Source organism: Leucoraja erinacea, chromosome 9 (assembly GCF_028641065.1).
Source record: "Leucoraja erinacea ecotype New England chromosome 9, Leri_hhj_1, whole genome shotgun sequence".
NCBI classification, from domain to species: Eukaryota; Metazoa; Chordata; class Chondrichthyes; order Rajiformes; family Rajidae; genus Leucoraja; species Leucoraja erinaceus.
In genome coordinates, this window is record NC_073385.1 from 23,262,087 (window position 1) to 23,281,169 (window position 19,083).

The 19,083-nt window shown below is 41.7% G+C and overlaps 1 protein-coding gene across 1 annotated transcript in view; it reads right to left on the reverse strand.

Moving 5' to 3' along the window:
- Positions 1-1,595: 1,595 nt before the first annotated feature.
- Positions 1,596-19,083, reverse strand: part of lrrc9 (leucine rich repeat containing 9) — a 142,816-nt gene continuing 125,328 nt past the window's right edge. Inside the window, exons 31-34 of the mRNA XM_055640334.1 lie at positions 14,727-14,901; positions 8,713-8,887; positions 5,082-5,129; positions 1,596-4,534 (exon numbers count right to left, since the gene is read on the reverse strand). Of these exons, the coding sequence (XP_055496309.1) occupies positions 4,495-4,534; positions 5,082-5,129; positions 8,713-8,887; positions 14,727-14,901 (438 nt within the window). The 3' untranslated portion in view covers positions 1,596-4,494. The remainder of the gene's footprint in view (positions 4,535-5,081; positions 5,130-8,712; positions 8,888-14,726; positions 14,902-19,083) is intronic.

The window sequence follows — 19,083 nt, forward strand, 5'->3', positions numbered from 1 at the left end:
TAATTAAACCATAGGGAAGAGGGTACCATTACAAGATTAGTTTTAGATTGATCTGGCAAACAGCAAGAACAGAAACAAAGGTTGATTAGCTACTTTATGTGTTGTAAATATGTGTAATATTGAATTGATTATTTTGAATTTTGAAATAATTAAACTATCACACTTTGGATATTATAAAAAATGTCAACAAATGTTGAAATGTATTTTATTCAAAATGTAATTTATAGCTCTCTTAAGGTTGGATAAAATGCACTATTAAAAATCCTATAAAATTGAAGATGTGTTTATTATCTGTAGAACTCACCTTTAATGAATTTCTTGACATAGGAGTGGAGCATAATTATATAAATTATTGATTATTTTCATTACATGTAATTCAGAGCACTCCGTTGATCAAATTCATCAAGGATACAAATGAATTATTTGCAAAAGTATAAAAAAGAATCAAACAGGATTCCTTGATGATTTGCTTTAATGAAATCATTGATGATTATCTTAGAGGAAATGATTTATTTTTCTTTGAAAAATGCCCTTGAAAGATGAAAGAACAAAAATAAAGAAATGTTGTTGGTACAACCTGGGTAAAAGGGTTACGAAACAATGGGCTGTCTGTTTAGAGAAACCGTGGCCTGTCAGTTTCCAACCCATTAAATGACAGTATAAGTCAGTTGTCTGGGTACACATGAAACCTCAAAAGCTGTTGCTGCATTTTATTTCAGTGCCATGGCAAACAGCATCATTAATATTTCATTACTTTTACGCAAAGAGCATTTTTAAACATTGCTGATACTTATGTGAGGCATTAATAAATTATTTTCATTTTTTGTCAAATATATAAATTACAATTGACATTTGTGGACAGTAAATTAATTTAAATAAAATAATCCTGAATATTCTTTCATTTTCCAGTCATAATTTCAAACAACATTATTGATAGAATAGTATACTATTTTTGTATACATTAGCTTTAGTTTGCTGTAGGCTAATAAAATCACATTATGCAATAATAAATGGAAATGCATTCCAAATGACAAAACAATAAATACAAATTGTGCCCATACTTAGCGGGTGATTCATTTTGTAAAGACTTTTATTTGTAGGGTTCTAAGGATGAAGAGATTTTAATGCTTTGGAATGGAATTCTCTTCCAGATTCTTAAGCCATTTTGGGCTATCAATCTTGACATTAAGCGGCCCTGGGTCAGGGGTAATGGCGATGCAGCATGCAATTTAATTTGCTCTGTCTACAACTTCATAAAGGCATTCACTAATGCAGCAGATTTTCCCATATTTTCTACACTAGTAATTTATGCTAACACTTAAATTAAATTGTCAAATAATGCTCAATTGGTGACAATAAATGAATTTAATTGAAATTGTTTGTATTCATTTTGCATTTCACCCATGATCTTAATTCAAGTCTCAAAATGACTATTACTTGACACTTTTTGTTTTTACCTCTCCCACGGGAAGTGAGCAGGGAATAATCATGTGAAGCAAACTGACTCAACATGCCTTTTTCCTACCTCGTTTTTTTGCATGTATTATTATTCCTGAGGATTTTTTTTTTAGTATTTTCCAATTGACCCTTCATAAGATATTGCCCACCGAAATTGCTGTTTGTTTGCGCAAGACCGCGTGGTGCAGAGCCTGGAAAGATGCCAACACCAACAACGGAGAGGTCAATCACAGACCCCACAGTGAAACCACCGGGTTTTGACCTCCATCGCAAGCAATGCATAATCATGAACAGAATCCGCACCCTCCATGCAAGAACAGCCCATCACTTGCATGTGGGGGATGACAGACAGCCCTGCTTGCGACTGCGGACATCCAGACCAGACCATCCCACACGTTGTGAATGACTGCTCACGGGGCTTTTCCCTGGGGGCATCAAAGGATCCACCCAGTAACTCATGCTGTCCTGGCCTGGATGTCTACCCTTGATCTACAACTTTAGGATGTGCACGCCATACACAAGAAGAGGAAGACCAAAATTGCAAATTTGTTTTTTTAATATATAATTGAAAGACAAAATCATGAGGTCATGCTAAGGTGTGACACTAACACTAAAATGATTACCACTTACCATTAAAATTCTTCAACATGGATTTGCAACATTTATTATCAATTGAATCTGAAAATTACAGTTGTGATTGTTCTATTGAACATTTTAACATTTTACAGAAGAGGAAAAACTGACGACTTGTCTCAAGCACAGCATTCTGGCTGGAGCCGGTAGAAAGCAAGCTGGCTAAATTAACGTTAAAATACTTCACAATTTACTATTTGTCTTAATAAATAAATGACCCCCATGTTAATAAAAAGCAAATATTTCAAATAACCAATTGTTTTACTAATGCATACATTTAAATATTTGTAGTGATTTACATTTAAAACCCTGTAAGTTTCACATTAAAGGATTGTAGAATAGTGCTGTTCCAAATTGTACTTGAGCCCATTTTTTTGCATTACAAATTGAACTAAAGGATGTTAAAACACAAGCACAATTAATAATAATGATGGCAATATTTTACCAAGCTGATATAATGCATGGCAAAATGGTGGAGTACTTTGTCCTCGAAGCAGTTTATTAATTACATAGGGTTTATGCCAAATACATTTTGCCCAGAGTCACGCTGGACCAGATCCATGCCTCATGGTTGACATCCTGACACCCACCCCTCCCCACCCCCCTACCCTCCTGCAAGCCTGCTGTTACAGCCCCAGTCATTCTGAGGCACCAGATAGCAACTAAGAATGCAGGAGTTGTAAAGTAAACCCTGTCCACAGACCATTTGCACTCTCACAACTCCTTTTCGCTAATTAAAATGTCTCTGATAATCAATTGAAAACATTTGGAAAAAAACCATAAAATTTACTAAATTGTTGTGAATTAAACTCAAATGCACAGTGATATAAGAATAGAAAAGCTGCCTAAACTCACGTTTTAAACAGAGGTTGGTAGCCACATTCATATAAATAGAAAAATGCAGGATGCAACAGCTATGACTGGAAGGGTCAGATACAAAGGGGCCCTGTCCCTTGGGCTCAGCAGAATTCCCATGGATATAATGGGGAGTTCAGAGTCCAAGGTCGATATGTGTGTGCATTTGACCTCCTTGACTTTCATTCTGCAGTCTAAGGTACGCAAGTCCAAAAACCACTGATGTGCACGGCCGCTAGTTGTTGGGTCTCTACAAAAGTGAAAGCAGCTTGCCAGCAGCACAGCTTAGAATATTTTTTTCTGACTGAACAATGAGGACATCTTGTGATAATCATTGAAATTACGAGTTTTAAAGTAGGTGATTTTTTTCAACAATTGGATAAATAGACTAACAGAAAAGGACTTTCAACTTTATACTAAATCAATAGCTTTTAGTTAAAAAGGGACATTTTTCAACAATAGTACAAATTATGTTTACAAAAAATATAGTATTCACAAATGAATTCTGCAACATATTAAAAAAGACACAGCAAATGCTTTTAACATTCGCAAGGCATACTTGAAGACATACAAAATAAATGATTAAAGTTACTGTAATCTATCATTATCAAACTTAGCTGCATATCCATGGATTTTCATCTTAATTTAAACAGGATTACATATACAGGGCTTTTAAAATAGCACATTCTAGAAAAGGAGAAAATAACTGGTTTATAGAAAAACTACAGCAATATTTCAGGCAAAAGGTGATACAGACCAATATCAATTATCAATGTGAGCAAGTATACAGACCTGTAAATACATGCTGAAATGTGTTAAAAACAGCCCTTAGTTATTTTTACATACCAGCAAACAAATGTATGCCTCTTATAATTGTTTTTTTTTTGCATGATATAATTACTTGACAGTCAACTAACCTTATTTCAATTAACTATTTCATTCCAAATTGTATTCCAAATATCACGGTGAGTTATAATACCTCATATAAAAATTGTTGTAAATTACCAGCATTTTAATGCAGACTGATTAGAAAAGTAAACAAAATGTACACTCCACCTAAAGTGCAATCACATTTTCTTTGATAAATGAAAGATACATCCTATTTTTCAAAACTTACAGCCATTTTTAAAGTGATGCACTAATTGTTGCAGTGTTACCAGTGTCATGTTAATTGTTTTTCAATTACCTTTACTTTGTGAGGAGGTCATGGTACGTATCACTTCGCTGAAAAGCAAATCATTCAATCTTACATAATGGACAATTTTTCTAAATTCTTTTTACCTAAGCTTTAAGAAGAGATTTGTAAGTGATGGAAAAAAAGCAACCACTTTGTTTGAAGTAGGTTTATAGACTGTTTACAAAATTCTACAATGCTATCTTGAAGAAAATCAACAATTTCTATAAATGCTAAATCTATATGAAAGTAAATGTCTCAATGGATATTTCATGAATTATACAAATAGCTAAGAGTGATTGGCACTGGTCAAAAGTTGTTCATCTCCCCTTGCAGAAAGAGCTGACCATATTGCTTCCCCCTTTTGAGTTTTTTTACATTCGAGATGGCTTTGCAGCACTGTTGTGGTGTCCCCTGGAAGAAACATTTCCATCAGCAAATACATTTTTCATAAATTTATAAAAGCTCAAATAATAGAAAACTTCTCATAATTTACTGCTTGTCATTCAATATATACAAAGCCTTGAAACTATAATCTTTAATTTACACAGAATACAAACATTGTACAATGTTTGAATTAATTTTTCAAGAATTAGCATAATATTCCATATTTAGTGCTCATCCCTAATCACGCTGGAACTGTGCCTCGAAAGACTATTTGAAATGGAAGTTAAAACACCTTGATCTATAATTACAGATGGACAAGGACAGGCTGAAGTTTTAATGCTAACTTGATGTTTTCATGATCACGATTACTGATAATACCTTTAATTTTCTGACATTTAACTGAATTTTAACTCCTCTAAGCTGCCATGGTGAGATTTAAGGTCAATTCATTTGATCATTAGTCCAATACCATGCAATAACCTGACCACCATCCATCATTTTAATTATTGGTAAATAAGACCAATTATTAAAAATTAAACTGGTAAGATAATATTTAAAACATGTTGTACTTTACCTGAAGGGTTCTGAAGTAACTTCATTACTTTCCACATGGACATGGGGCCTGAATGATCAGATAATATTGCCACTTAGTTATCTATGTGTGTCCCATTTAAATTAGTTCAATTAATTAAAATAACTCCACTCGTTATAAATATTAACAAAGTAATAATCCATTGCATTGAAGAATCATTTTGCTTAACTAAATATATTGCTATAGATTATACATTACATTTTGAGAGCAGCCATAAATAATGATGTGGATTTTTCAACTTGTGTGTGATTTTCTGTATGCTGCTAACAGCAATGTTAATATCTTAAAAAATAAAACTTGTTTTAGTTTTTTAATTGAAACACAAAAAAAATAAAATAATATTTCTTTCAGTTTAAAAATTAATTAATTCTTCCACTTTTTCCGAGTCCTTTTGGAAAATAACTGAAAATGAATAGCAATCAAATACTTTCCTGAATAAATTTAAATCTAATATTTTAGTAGTTGCCTTGTACTTGGATTAAGATGTACGGTCCCTGGGGGTTAGGCCACTCCTTGGGTCATCCCCCTCGGCTCTTGAGGGACAGGGACGATTGTCTGCCCACAGGGTTTCCCGGTGCCTGCTCGCGGGCGTTCTGTGTGTTTGCCATGATTCATTAAACGACTTCTGAACCTGCCTGGCGTCTGGTCTTTTCCTGACCTCATCCAGGCTACTACAACTGGCGACCCCGACGTTCATCACTCATTGTGATGGAAAACAACGTCGTTGCACTGAAGCTCTGATATCTGGTTCCAGCAGGTAGAGGCACAGTTTGCTCTGCGAGCAGTGACGGTAGTTGGCTATCAACTCGTCCAAGTGCCATTTCGGGGTGACGGCCATTGATTTCCTTGGCCACCACATTACTCCACTAGGGGTGGTGCCTCTGCCGGCCAGAGTGAACGCTGCCCGCTGGTTCCCCCGTCCGACCACAGTTAAGGGCCTCCAGGAATTCGTGGGGATGGTTGCGTTTTATCACCGTTTGTTCCCGGTAGCGGCCGCAATCATGCACCCGCATTTCTATCTGATCGCTGGTCATCACAAGGAGGTTGAGTGGTCCAACGAAGCAGTAGCGGCATTCGAGAGTGCTAAAGAGGCCCTGGCTGGGGCCATGATGTTCGTCCATCCACGAGAGGATGCCCCGACCGCCCTGATGGTGGACGCTTCTGAGGTTGCGGTTGGGGCAGTGTTGGAGCAGCTCGTTGACGGATGCTGGCAGCCACTCGCCCTCTTCAGCAGGCATCTCAGTGGTGCTCAGCGTTGTTACAGCACTTTCGACCGTGAGCTCCTTTCTGTACCTCGCCTTACTCCACTTTCGCTACTTCCTGGAGGGGAGGCCTTTTACTGCCTACATGGATCACAAGCCGCTAACTTTCGCGTTTGCCAAGGTTTCAGACCCGTGGTCTGCCCAGCAGCAGAGGCAGTTGGCGTACGTGTCCGAGTACACCACCTCCATCTGTTTCGTCGAGGGCAAGTACAACATGGTGGTCGACGCCTTATTGCGACCTGCGGTTCACACCGTTCTCCAAGTCACTGAGGGTATTGATTATTCCGCCCTGGCAGCCGCACAGCTGGTCAACGAGAAAATGTCCGCCTATCGCACCGCGGTATCGGGCTTGGAGTTGGAGGACGTTGTCTGTGGTCCTGGGGGCGCAACGGTGCTGTGCGATGTCACCACTGGATTTCCACAACCCATCGTCCCCGTCGCTCCACGGACTTGCTCATCCCTCCATCTGGGCGACAATGGCCTTTGTAGCCTCCCGTTTCATGTGGCACGGGCAGCGCAAGGAAGTTGGACATTGGGCGCACACCTGCATCTCGTGCCAGACCGCCAAGGTGCAGCGACGCGTGCGTGCGCCGTTGCAGGAGTTCACCATCCCTCGGCAGCGGTTCGACCACATTCACGTGGACATCGTGGGGCCACGCCGCTGTCCTAGGGCATGACCTATGTCTTCACCGTGGTGGTCCGCTTCACGCGGTGGCCTGAAGCCATTCTCAATGGCCACTTGTGCTCGGGCCTTGGTGGCGCACTGATCGCCCGGTTCGGGGTGCCGCTGGACATAACATCTGACCGGAGGCCTCAGTTCACATCGGAACTGTGGTCGGCCATTGCACGCCTCCTGGGGGTTCGCCTACACCACACAACACCTACATCATCCACAGGCGAACGGACTTGTGGAGCGGTTTCACCATCAACTCAAGGATGCCCTGAAGGCATGGATCAATGATCAGGACTGGGTGGACGCTCTGCCGTGTGTTTTGCTGGGGATCTGCACCGCACCCAAAGAGGATTTGGCCTCCTTCTCCGCCGAGTTGGTGTATGGGTCTCCGTTGACGGTGCCCGGGGAGTTCGTACAGCTGGCACGGGGCCAGGTGGAGCAGCCTTTGGACGCTCTGCAATGTCTTCGGCAGAAGGTGGGCAAGCTGGCGCTGGTGCCCACATCTCGTCATGGGTCCTTCCGTCTGCACGTCCCCTCTGCTCTGGAGGACTGCCTGTTCGTCTTTCTGCGCAGGGATGCTCATCGGGCACCTCTCCAGCGGCCGTATGAGGGTCCCTTCCGGGTCCTGGAACATGGCTCGTCCACTTTTGTCCTGGACATGGGGGGTCGGCATGAGACTGTTTCGGTTGCACGGCTGAAGCCGATGAATATTGAACTTGATCGGCCGGTGCTGGTAGCGCAGCCCCGTAAGCGAGGGCACCCTCCATCTAGGGTACCTCCTCCACTGGCTACTCCGCCCCCTGCACCTGTTGGTCAGTTGCCCGTTCCTGTGCCGGGCATGGTGCGCACCCGGGCTAGTCGCTGCGTGCGTCCTCATGTCCGTTTCGTGCCTCTGGTTCTTGGGGGGGGGGCGTGGTGGGCCCTGTGGCGGTCCCTGGGGGTTAGGCCATCCCCCTCGGCTCTTGAAGGACAGGGACGATTGTATGCCCATGGGGTTTCCCGGGTGTCTGCTCACGGGCGTTCTCTGTGTTTGCCATGATTCATTAAACAACTTCTGAACATGCCTGGCGTCTGGCCTTTTCCTGACCTCATCCAGGACACTACAAAGTGACATTTACTTAAAGGAGCAAACCTCCACTAGGTTAAAAGTGCCCTGGTGAATGTTTGTCCTTCTATAGAATCTCTGAGTATCCACCCTCTTGGTGTTTGGAAATTCTAATGGTTTTGCATTTGGTTCACTGTGTGCTCTTTCCTGCATTTTCTTTAAACTCATCAGGGCCATGGCCCCTTCAAACTTATTAGGACCCACTTTCACATACTTGTCATCCTACCTTTTCCTCTGTCTTCATTAAACTCCCATGGCATGTGTTTCCCGTGCTCACTTGAAACTCACGGGTTTACTTTAAACTACCCACACTCTTTTTAAACTTACCTGGTTTACTAGCCAATGTATTACACCACTGTATAACACTTTAAAAATATAAATTAAAAATATGATGAAGAATGAATAGAATATTATCCAATAGGTTAGCTCCACCAAAATCCCATGGGTTTTACCGCACAGGTTTACTGCACCAAGATATACTCTGGTAGGTTCACTTGAATTTACAATTTATATTCCATCCATTAACTATGAAGCAATTCTGAATATAAAATGCAAAGTTAACTAACTGCATACCTGTTATCTTGATCTTGAGTGTATATTGAGGTACGTGTATGCCGAATATTTCCTCTCTGCAGCTTCACGTAAGGAGACTGTTGGGTTGCTACACTTTTTAATTGTTTGCACACAATGTCCGGTTGCAAATTTTGAGTGTTAGGCAGGTTCCCTCCCAAGTGCTTGTGTCTCTTGTCTGCAACATTATATTAGGACATTTAGATATTTTGATTATTATTTAAAATAAGATAGCTTGCAAATCTGAACCTTGTGCTATGACATAAATTTTTCTAACAACTTTATTATTTATAACATTTACTATCTATGTTTCTGAAATGAATCACGTTCTTTGTCATTTTATTTAAATGATTTTAAAGGAGGCTTGGAAAATACATACTATTTCCCACAGTTTGTTGCTGTAAAATTAGGATAACTTTTTCTTCTGGGCAATAAAATAGGTTAATTTTCAACTTGATTTACAGACTGGGTGATGGGTGGGGAGAGAAATGAAGCTGGTATATCAACAGTTTTTTTTTCTCTTTTCTCCGTTTTTTATTTTTTTATTTTTTTTAAGTTTTTACTTACTCATTCTTTGACTACACTCATTTGGTAGTTTAGGGGTTCTATTCTTACCCATTCACTTTCTCTTTCACTTTCTTTCTTTATTGCTCTTTCTCTCTTTTTCTATTTCATCTTTGCTAAAATTAAAATGGAAGCTGTATAATAAATGTATTATGTCATATACCACGGTTTATATTAAAAAAAAAATGTTCTATTCGAAAAATGATAATTCAGATTTTTCCAATGAGATTTAGCCTATTTCGATCAATCCACATTTCAGGCAAGAATTATGGCCCACTGTCTAAGCATGTTTAATCATGATAAATGTCATTCAAATAGTTTAAATATTCTGCTTTCAGACTGAAGGCACCTACGTCATTAGTATGAGGATTAAAGCATGCAGTCAGCAATCAGCCTTGAATTTCAGAAATTACTTCCTTCAGGTTTGAAAATCACTAAATGATGGTCTAGTGAAATCAGCTATTACACACTGTTCATGTTCACTTCAGAGGGGCAACCCTTCCAATCCAGAACATGACAATGCAACAAACATCTGTGCACGTGACCACAACATTTTTCTGATTGAACATGTCAAGTAAAGCAAGGACATGCCGCCCTTGATTAATCCAATCTCTATAAATATTACTGCAAGATAGCAAAGCACATGCGTAGAAATTCATGGTCATCAATTTCAATCGCATGTTGCACCATTAAAGTGATTCTGCTACAAAAGTGGTCCGCTGAACCAATGCAGGTTATAGAAAGGAAAATAAGTTAGTTCAAGATCAGGACTCGAGAAGAAAGGCTGCAAATATGGGCAAAGTTTGTGGATTGAATGAAGAAGGTTAAGGAGGATGTCACGGCTGTGTTCAGAGGTGACATTACAGATGGTTCGTCCAGTGAGGCTATATAGGTGGAGCTGATGAACAAGAAAGGGATGATCACCTTGTTGGGGGTGTACTACAGACCCCTGAAAAGTCAATGGAAATTAGAAGAACAAATGTGCAGGGTGATTGCAGACAGCTGCAGGTCAAATAAGGTTGTTGTAGTAGGGGATTTTAAATTTCCCAATATAGACTGGGAGAATCATAGTGTGAAGGGTTCAGATGGGGTGCAATTTCTCAAAAGTGTTCAGGACAGTTTTCCTAAGCAGTATGTGGAGGCCCCCACATGTGAGGGGGCAATGGTGGATCTAGTATTGGGAAAATGGGAAGGGCAAGTTATTGAAGTGTGTGTGGAGGAGCTTTTTGGGATCCGTGACCACAGTTCGATTAGGTTTAAGATAGTTATGGATAGGGATGGAGAGGGTCCACGTGTTAAAATGCTCAACTGGGGTAAGGTCAACTTTGAGGGTTTGAGAGAAGGTGTCGCTCAAGTTGACTAAAGCAGGTTATTAGAGAGGAAAGGAACATCGGCCAAGTGGGATGTTTTTAAAAGTGTACTGAAGAAAGCTCAGGATGTGTACGTTCCCGTTAGAGTGAAGGGCAAAGCAGGGAAATGTAAGGAAGCTTGGCTGACGAGGGAAATTGAGATGTTAGTCAAAAACAAGAAGGATGCAAGTGCATCCCTGGAGGAGTTTTGGGAACTAAGGAGTAATCGAAAAAAGGAAATCAGTAGGGCAAAAAGGGGCCAGCAGATAGCTCTGGCGGGTAGCATTAAGGACAATCCCAAAAGATTTTATAAATGCATAAGGGGGAAAATGGTAACAAGGGAAAGAGTGGGACCTCTCAGTTATCAAAGCGCTCACCTCTGTGTGGAGCCACAGGAGATGGGCAAGGTCCTAAATTAGTATTTCTTCTCTGTATTTATCGAGGAGAAAGACTGTAGGATGGGGGAAATTGGAGCAGTCACTGGACATGTCTTGAGAGCAGTCAGGGTTATTGTCAAAGAAGTACTGAAGGTACTGTCATGTTTGAAGGTAGACAAATCTCCAGGGCCTGATCTGGTATATCCAAGGACATTGTGGGAAACTAGAGAGGAAATTGCGTGAGCCCTGGTTGAAATTTATGAATCGTCCTTTAGTACAGGAGAGGTGTTGGAAGACTGGAGGGTGGCAAATGGTGTACCTCTTTTCAAGAAGGGCTGCAGGGACAATGATGGGAACTATTGGCCAGTGAGCTTAACATCAGTAGTTGGTAAGTTACTGGAGAGTATTCCGAGGGATAGGAAATACAGGCATTTGGATGGGCAACGGCTGATTAGGGATAGACAGCATGGTTTTGTACGTGGGAGGCTGTGCCTCACAAATCTGATTGATATTTTTGAAGACGTGACCAAAAAGGTTGATGAGGGCAGAGCTGTAGATGTTGTGTACATGGACTTCAGTAAGGCGTTTGGCAAGGTTCCGCATGGTAGGCTGCTTTGGAAGGTTAGATCGCGTGGGATCCAAGGAGAGATAGCTGAATGGATAGCAAATTGGCTCCATGGAGGGTAATGGTGGAAGGTTGCTTCTCAGACTGGATACCTGCAACTAGTGGTGTGCCTCAGGGTTTGGTGCTGGGCCAGTTACTGTTTGTTATCTACATCAATGATTTGGATGAGATCATACAGGGCAAGGTTAGCAAGTTTGCTGATGATACAAAAGTTAAAGGTTTTTCAGATAGTGAAGATGGTTGTGAAAGATTGCAGCAGGATCTGGATCGATTGGCCAGGTGGGTGGAGGAATGGTGGATGGAATTTAATACAGAGAAGTGTGAGGTGTTGCATTTTGGGATGCTGAACAAGGTCAGGACCTACACAGTAAATGGTAGGCCTCTGGGCAGTGTTGTAGAGCAGAGGGATCTAGGAGTACAGGTGCATGGTTCCTTGAAGGTCGAGTCGCAGGTAGATAAGGTGGTCAAAAAGGCTTTTGGCATTTTGGCCTTCATCAGTCAGAGTATTGAGTATAAAAGTTGGGATGTCATGTTTCAGTTGTATAAGACGTTGGTGAGACTGCATTTAGAATAGTGTGTTCAGTTCTGGGCACCATATTATAGGAAAGATATTTCCAAGCTTGATAGGGTTCAGAAAAAATTTACGAGGATGTTGCCAGTCCTAGAGGGTATGAGCTATAGGGAGAGGTTGAGTAGGCTGGGTCTCTATTCCATGGAATGCGGTGGGATGAGGGGAGATGTTATAGAAACATAGAAACATAGAAATTAGGTGCAGGAGTAGGCCATTCAGCCCTTCGAGCCTGCACCGCCATTCAATATGATCATGGCTGATCATCCAACTCAGTATCCCGTACCTGCCATCTCTCCATACCCCCTGATTCCCTTAGCCACAAGGGCCACATCTAACTCTTAAATATAGCCAATGAACTGGCCTCAACTACCCTCTGTGGCAGAGAGTTCCAGAGACTATAGAGGTATACAAAATCATGAGAGGAATAGATCAGGTAGATGCACAGAGTCGTTTGCACATAGTAGGGGAATCGAGGACCAGAGGACATAGGTTCAAGGTGAAGGGAAAAAGATTTAATAGGAATCCGAGGGGTAACTGTTTCACACAAAGGGTGGTGGCTGCATAGAACAAGCTGCCAGAAGAGATAGTTAAGGCTGGGACTATCCCACTCTTTAACAAACAGTTAGACAGGTACATGGATAGGACAGGTTTGGAGGGATATGGACTAAGCGCAAGCAAGTGGGACTAGTGTAGATGGGGCATTGTTGGCCAGTGTGGGCGAGTTAGGCCGAAGGGCCTGTTTCCACACTGTATCGCACTGTGACTCTATGACTCTAAGAACAAAGCATGGCTCAGGTACAAGTCATTTGTGGTGGTGGTGGAGACCGGAATCACTTCGGGGAGAGAGGAGGCACATATTGCTGAATATCATAATTATTTGTCAGGACTTGGAGGCAGGTTCCCGAGATAAATTGGAACCACAGGGAATAGTTATCCTTTAAAATGCTATTCCCGTTGGACTGAGATCGAAATTCCCGAGTTGTAGCTTGTCCTTTATGGAGGCTGATGCTTTACTTAGAGAGGAACTTGGAAGTTGAACTATTCCCATTTTCAGATTGAACTCCACAATTGCAGTTATCTGAGTCAATGTATTGTGCTATTGTTCCTCCTGAGAGCGGTGACATAATTTGAATTTGAAGCCACTACAGCCACAACTAAAAGTGAGAGTTAATCAGCAGCAACAAAGGAGGCAGCGATGGTCATGACAGTAACGTGAACACTACCTCCTGAAGCGTAGGCCACTAAATTTGCATTTACACCAAAGGACAATTATAATTATGGGAGTCTTAAGCAGAAATGACAAGACTGTACTTAAAAGACTGAATTACCTAATTTCTCTAACAGACTAGCTTGATACCAAAAATTCCAAAGAATGAGATATTAGGAAGGAAGATTAAAGCATGATGATCTATGTCAGTTTTAGGATAAAGGAGGTGACGAAGGCACAGGCTCATTGTTTCTTCAGATTATAACCTTCTAACTCCCAAAATCATCTGTCACGTTGATTCTAAAATCGTCAAATGTTTTAAGCAACAACGTTCAACATTTTTGCACAATTGGACAAGTCAAGTATATAAATTAATTTGTATATTGCTACATAGAAACATAGAAAATAGGTGCAGGAGTAGGCTATTTGGCCCTTCGAGCCTGCACCGCCATTCAATATGATCATGGCTGATCATCCAACTCAGTATCCCATCCCTGCCTTCTCTCCATACCCCCTGATCCCTTAGGCCACAAGGGCCACATCTAACTCCCTCTTAAATATAGCCAATTAACTGGCCTCAACTACCTTCTGTGGCAGAGAATTCCACAGATTCACCACTCTCTGTGTAAAAAATGATTTTCTCATCTTGGTCCTAAAAGACTTCCCTCTTATCCTTAAACTGTGACCCCTAGTTCTGGACTTCCCCAACATCGGGAACAATCTTCCTGCATCTAGCCTGTCCAACCCCTTAAGAATTTTGTAAGTTTCTACAAGATCCCCCCTCAATCTTCTAAATTCTAGCGTGTACAAGCCAGGTCTATCCAGTCTTTCTTCATATGAAGGTCCTGCCATCCCAGGAATCAGTCTGGTGAACCTTCTCTGTACTCTCTCTACGGCAAGGACGTCTTTCCTCAGATTAGGAGACCAAAACTGTACGCAATACTCCAGGTGTGCTCTCACCAAGACCCTGTACAACTGCAGTAGAATCTCCCTGCTCTTATACTCAAATCCTTTTGCTATGAATGCTAACATACCATTTGCTTTCTTCACCTGCTGCACCTGCATGCCTACTTTCAATGACTGGTGTACCATGACACCCAGGTGTCGTTGCATCTCCCCTTTTCCTAATCGGCCACCATTCAGATAACAGTCTACTTTCCTGTTTTTGCCACCAAAGTGGATAACCTCACATTTATCCACATTATACTGCATCTGCCATGCATTTGCCCACTCACCCAACCTATCCAAGTCACCTTGCAGCCTCCTAACATCCTCCTCACAGCTAACACAGAATAAGATAGAGTGCACTGCAATAGTTACTTACTTTTGGTGGTTTCCTGTAGCATCGAGTCTCCAAAATTATGTAGATTATATTCAGTTGCAGTTATAGGCTGCAATCCTCTACCAAGACCGCTTGATGCCCGCAGAGCACTTGGCCTTGTTAATAATGGCATAATTATGGATAACCCTGTTTCAACTGCAGGTTTCAAAGGTGCTGCCTATTGATCAAAGCAAAACAACAATACAAAATCAATACATATTGAAATCTGTAAAAGAGGTACATCTTATTAACAGATTCTGCATCTCTTTCTTCTTAGACATTGCTTTAAAATCTCCATATATAAGTTTATGACAACCAATTGGATCATTCTACTAACTCAAATTTAATCAGATGTAAAGCTAAGCAGTGAAGAGAGTATAGTCATTTAATTATTTACAGATCCAATTATTCTCATGCTCTCCTGACCTGCCTCCCATCTTCAACAGTAAACTTAAGCCCATTTAAAAACTCAGCTTCCATACCCTATCACCTAATCTTCTATATTACTAAAAGTCTGTTCTTGACCGGTTTTGGCCTTCTGTGCTGCAATTTCAGAGAGAACGCCGCCACCTACAGCCGTCATTTTTGGCCACCTCGCTCAGAGCCCCCCTCCGCCACATGTGTGCCGAGGATTTTTCCCGTTGATTAAAAATGACAGAGATATTAATGTTTTTACAAAATTCCCCATTCTCTCTGCTGACGGCAGGGGGGAGGGACTATAAAACCAGGAAGTGGTGTGCCACACAGTCTCTTCAAGATGGAGGAAGGCAGAGGGTCACGTTTCTCTGAGCTGTGAATAACACTGAACACATGTCTACTTAAATGCAAGTGCCCTTAGTGGTTCTAAAATGCTTGCAAAAAAGTGTCTATTGGTTCTAAAGCTTGCAAAAAAGTGTCTCTATTGGTTCTAAAGCTTGCAAAAAAATGTCTATTGGTTCTAAAGCTTGCAAAAAAATGTCTCTATTGGTTCTAAAGCTTGCAAAAAAATGTCTCTATTGGTTCTAAAGCTTGCAAAAAAATGTCTATTGGTTCTAAAGCTTGCAAAAAAATGTGTCTATTGGTGCTAAAGCTTGCAAAAAAAAAGTGTCTATTGGTTCTAAAGCTTGCAAAAAAAGTGTCTATTGGTTCTAAAGCTTGCAAAAAAAATGTCTATTGGTTCTAAAGCTTGCAAAAAAAATCTCTATTGGTTCTAAAGCTTGCAAAAATGTCTCTATTGGTTCTAAAGCTTGCAAAAAAAATGTCTATTAGTTCTAAAGCTTGCAAAAATGTCTATTGGTTCTAAAGCTTGCAAAAAAGTGTCTATTGGTTCTAAAGCTTGCAAAAAAATGTCTAATGGTTCTAAAGCTTGCAAAAAAATGTCTATTGGTTCTAAAGCTTGCAAAAAAAGTCTATTGGTTCTAAAGCTTGCAAAAAATGTCTATTGGTTCTAAAGCTTGCAAAAAATGTTTTGGTTCTAAAGCTTGCAAAAAAATGTCTATTGGTTCTAAAGCTTTCAAAAAATGTCTATTGGTTCTAAAGCTTGCAAAAAAATGTCTATTGGTTCTAAAGCTTGCAAAACAATGTCTATTGGTTCTAAAGCTTGCAAAACTATGTCTATTGGTTCTAAAGCTTGCAAAAAAAATGTCTGTTGGTTCTAAAATGGTTCATACTAGCGCTCCAGAAAGCGGCGCGGCCCCCTTCCCCCTCCTCCTGGTTGGCTTGGCTTGGGTTTGTCTTGAAATTGAAAGGCACTACTTACTGCAACTGGTGGCATGAAGTTGAAAGGCACTACTTACTGCAAATGGTGGCTTGGTTGCTTTGGCTTGAAGTTGAAAGGCACTATTACTGCAAATGGTGGCTTGGGCTTTGGCTTTGACAAAGTTGAAAGGCACTACTTACTGCAAATGGTGGCTTGGCTTAAAGTTGAAAGGCACTACTTACTGCAAATGATGGCTTGGGTGTGGCTTGAAGTTGAAAGGCACTACTTACTGCAAATGGGGGGCGTGGGTGCATTGGCTTGAAGTTGAAAGGCACTACTCACTGCAAATGGTGGCTTGGGTGTGGCTTGAAGTTGAAAGGCACCACTTACTGCAAATGGTGGCATGAAGTTGAAAGGCACTACTTACTGCAAATGGTGGATTGGGTGCTTTGGCTTGAAGTTGAAAGGCACTACTTACTGCAAATGATGGCTTGGGTGTGGCTTGAAGTTGAAAGGCACTACTTACTGCAAATGATGGCGTGGGTGCATTGGCTTGGTTGAAAGCCACCACTTACTGCAAATGGTGGCATGAAGTTGAAAGGCACTACTTACTGCAAATGGTGGATTGGTTGCTTTGGCTTGAAGTTGAAAGGCACTACTGTAAATGCACTTCCTGTTTGCACTGTATATTGATTTTAGATAAAATGCTACCATTTACGGCTGTGATTTTTGGCCATCTTAGTCCCTCCTCCGCTGAGCAGGTGCAGAGAATTCTTCCCATCAATGAAAAATAAAAGTGTTATTAGTTTAAAAAAAAAAAGTTGAGAATCTCTCTCCTGTCAAGCCACTCCTTGAAATCCACAACCTTTTCCGGTGGGTGGGGGGGGGAGGGGTTATAAAATCTGGAAATGTGGGTATGGCTCAGTCTCTGCAAGATGGAGGAGGGAGAGGTCACGACTCGCTGTCTTTAGTGGCTTTGCACCCTACTTCAAATGGTATGAAACTGCACTTGAATTTGGTGGCCTTGCACCCTGCTAGAAGTGGTAAGAAACTGCACTTGAATTTGGTGGCCTTATACCCTGCTTGAGATAGAATTTCAAGGATTAGCCGTGAGTCAACTACCAGCCCACCAGCCGTGATTGAGTGAGTTGCCAGCATAACAGGCTTGATTGACTGAGACGCCAGCCCAAGAATCCATTTGGCGCACAATTTGCATACTAGCCCTCTGGAAACCAGTCCCTTCAGCCCACAACACCCATACTAGCACTCCAGAAAGCCCCCCCCCCCCCCCCCCCCAACTGGCCACCAATATTGGTGGAGAGGTGGAATATTGCGTTGGATGACCAGCCCTCCTGCGTGATGCTGGGACCCAACGGGTCCCACTTAGTCTAGTAGTATATAACGATCTGAGATATAAAATTCTGATCCCTGTTATTCGAACCCTCTCATGTTCTCACTCCTCCAAATCATTTTAATCTCTTCCAATACACAAGATTTCAACCTGAAACATTGACCTTTGCCTGCATAGATGCTCTCTAATCTGCTGAATCCCATCAGCAATTTTCTTTTGCAGTGTTTTTCTCATACACTCAATTCCTTCAAATGCTCTTCATTTTCAGAAATAGTTATTAAAACTCCAGTTAAGTACAAAAGGTCAAATTAACGATGCCCTTGATAGACTGTGTGTGGAGGTGCTTTGGTGTTTCATTTCGTGACCCAAAACACCTGTATTCATAACAATGTGTAAAAATATTATAAAAATCATGCCATAAACTCGTCAAGACCAAAACCTGCACATATTTTAAAAATATGAGAAAAACCTTCAATTTTCCGAGGAGTAATTGTCCAATCAAACCACGTTTGACATTGCGTCGGACGCCAATTGACCAATCATGCACTTTGTTTCATGGTAGCTAGGCAGCGAGCACAGTGGCATCATGGCTGCCTCCTACTTACATTAAAAAAATAGCAAGGTTTCGAAGGAATAAAGGTAATGTAACCTTGCTGATCATTTTGTTTTACAATTGATTTATCATTGTAAAGTTATGATGTGAACTGTTAAAATAAATTTGATAAATAAAAATGTAGAGCTAGGGCTAGGATTAGGATAAGGGTCAGGGTCAGGGTCAAGGTCAGTCAGTCGGTCGGTCGGCCCGTGGGTGCTGCGAGTGGTCAGTCGGGCTATCGGCTGGCTTGTGGGTGCTGCAAGGGATCAGTCGGGCTGTCGGTAGGCCAGTGGGTGCTGCGAGGGGTCGGTCGGGCCGTTGGTAGCCCATGGGTGCTGCGAGGTGTCGGCGAGGGGTCGGTCGGGCCATCGGCCAGCCCATGGGTGTTGCAAGGGGTCAGTCGGGCTATCGGCCAGCCCATGGGTGCTGCAGGTGGTCGGTCGGTCGGTCGGTAGGCCCGTGGGTGCTGCCTGTGGTTTGGGCTGTGAGGGGCCCGGGGTGCTGCAAGTGGTCATCGGACAGGCCCAACTGGTCGGGTGTGCAGTGAGCGAGTGGGCGGACTGATTGAGAATTCCTTCTCAAATATATTTTATCTAAATCTGTGGCAAATTTCAAGTAGATACCAGACATGGGTCACAAAAGTTAAATTCTAGACACATTTTCGATGCTCGGCCCACAGCCCTATGTGTTTAGTTAGGAGACAGCCCTTTACTATTACTGCTGTTCTATTGATTTT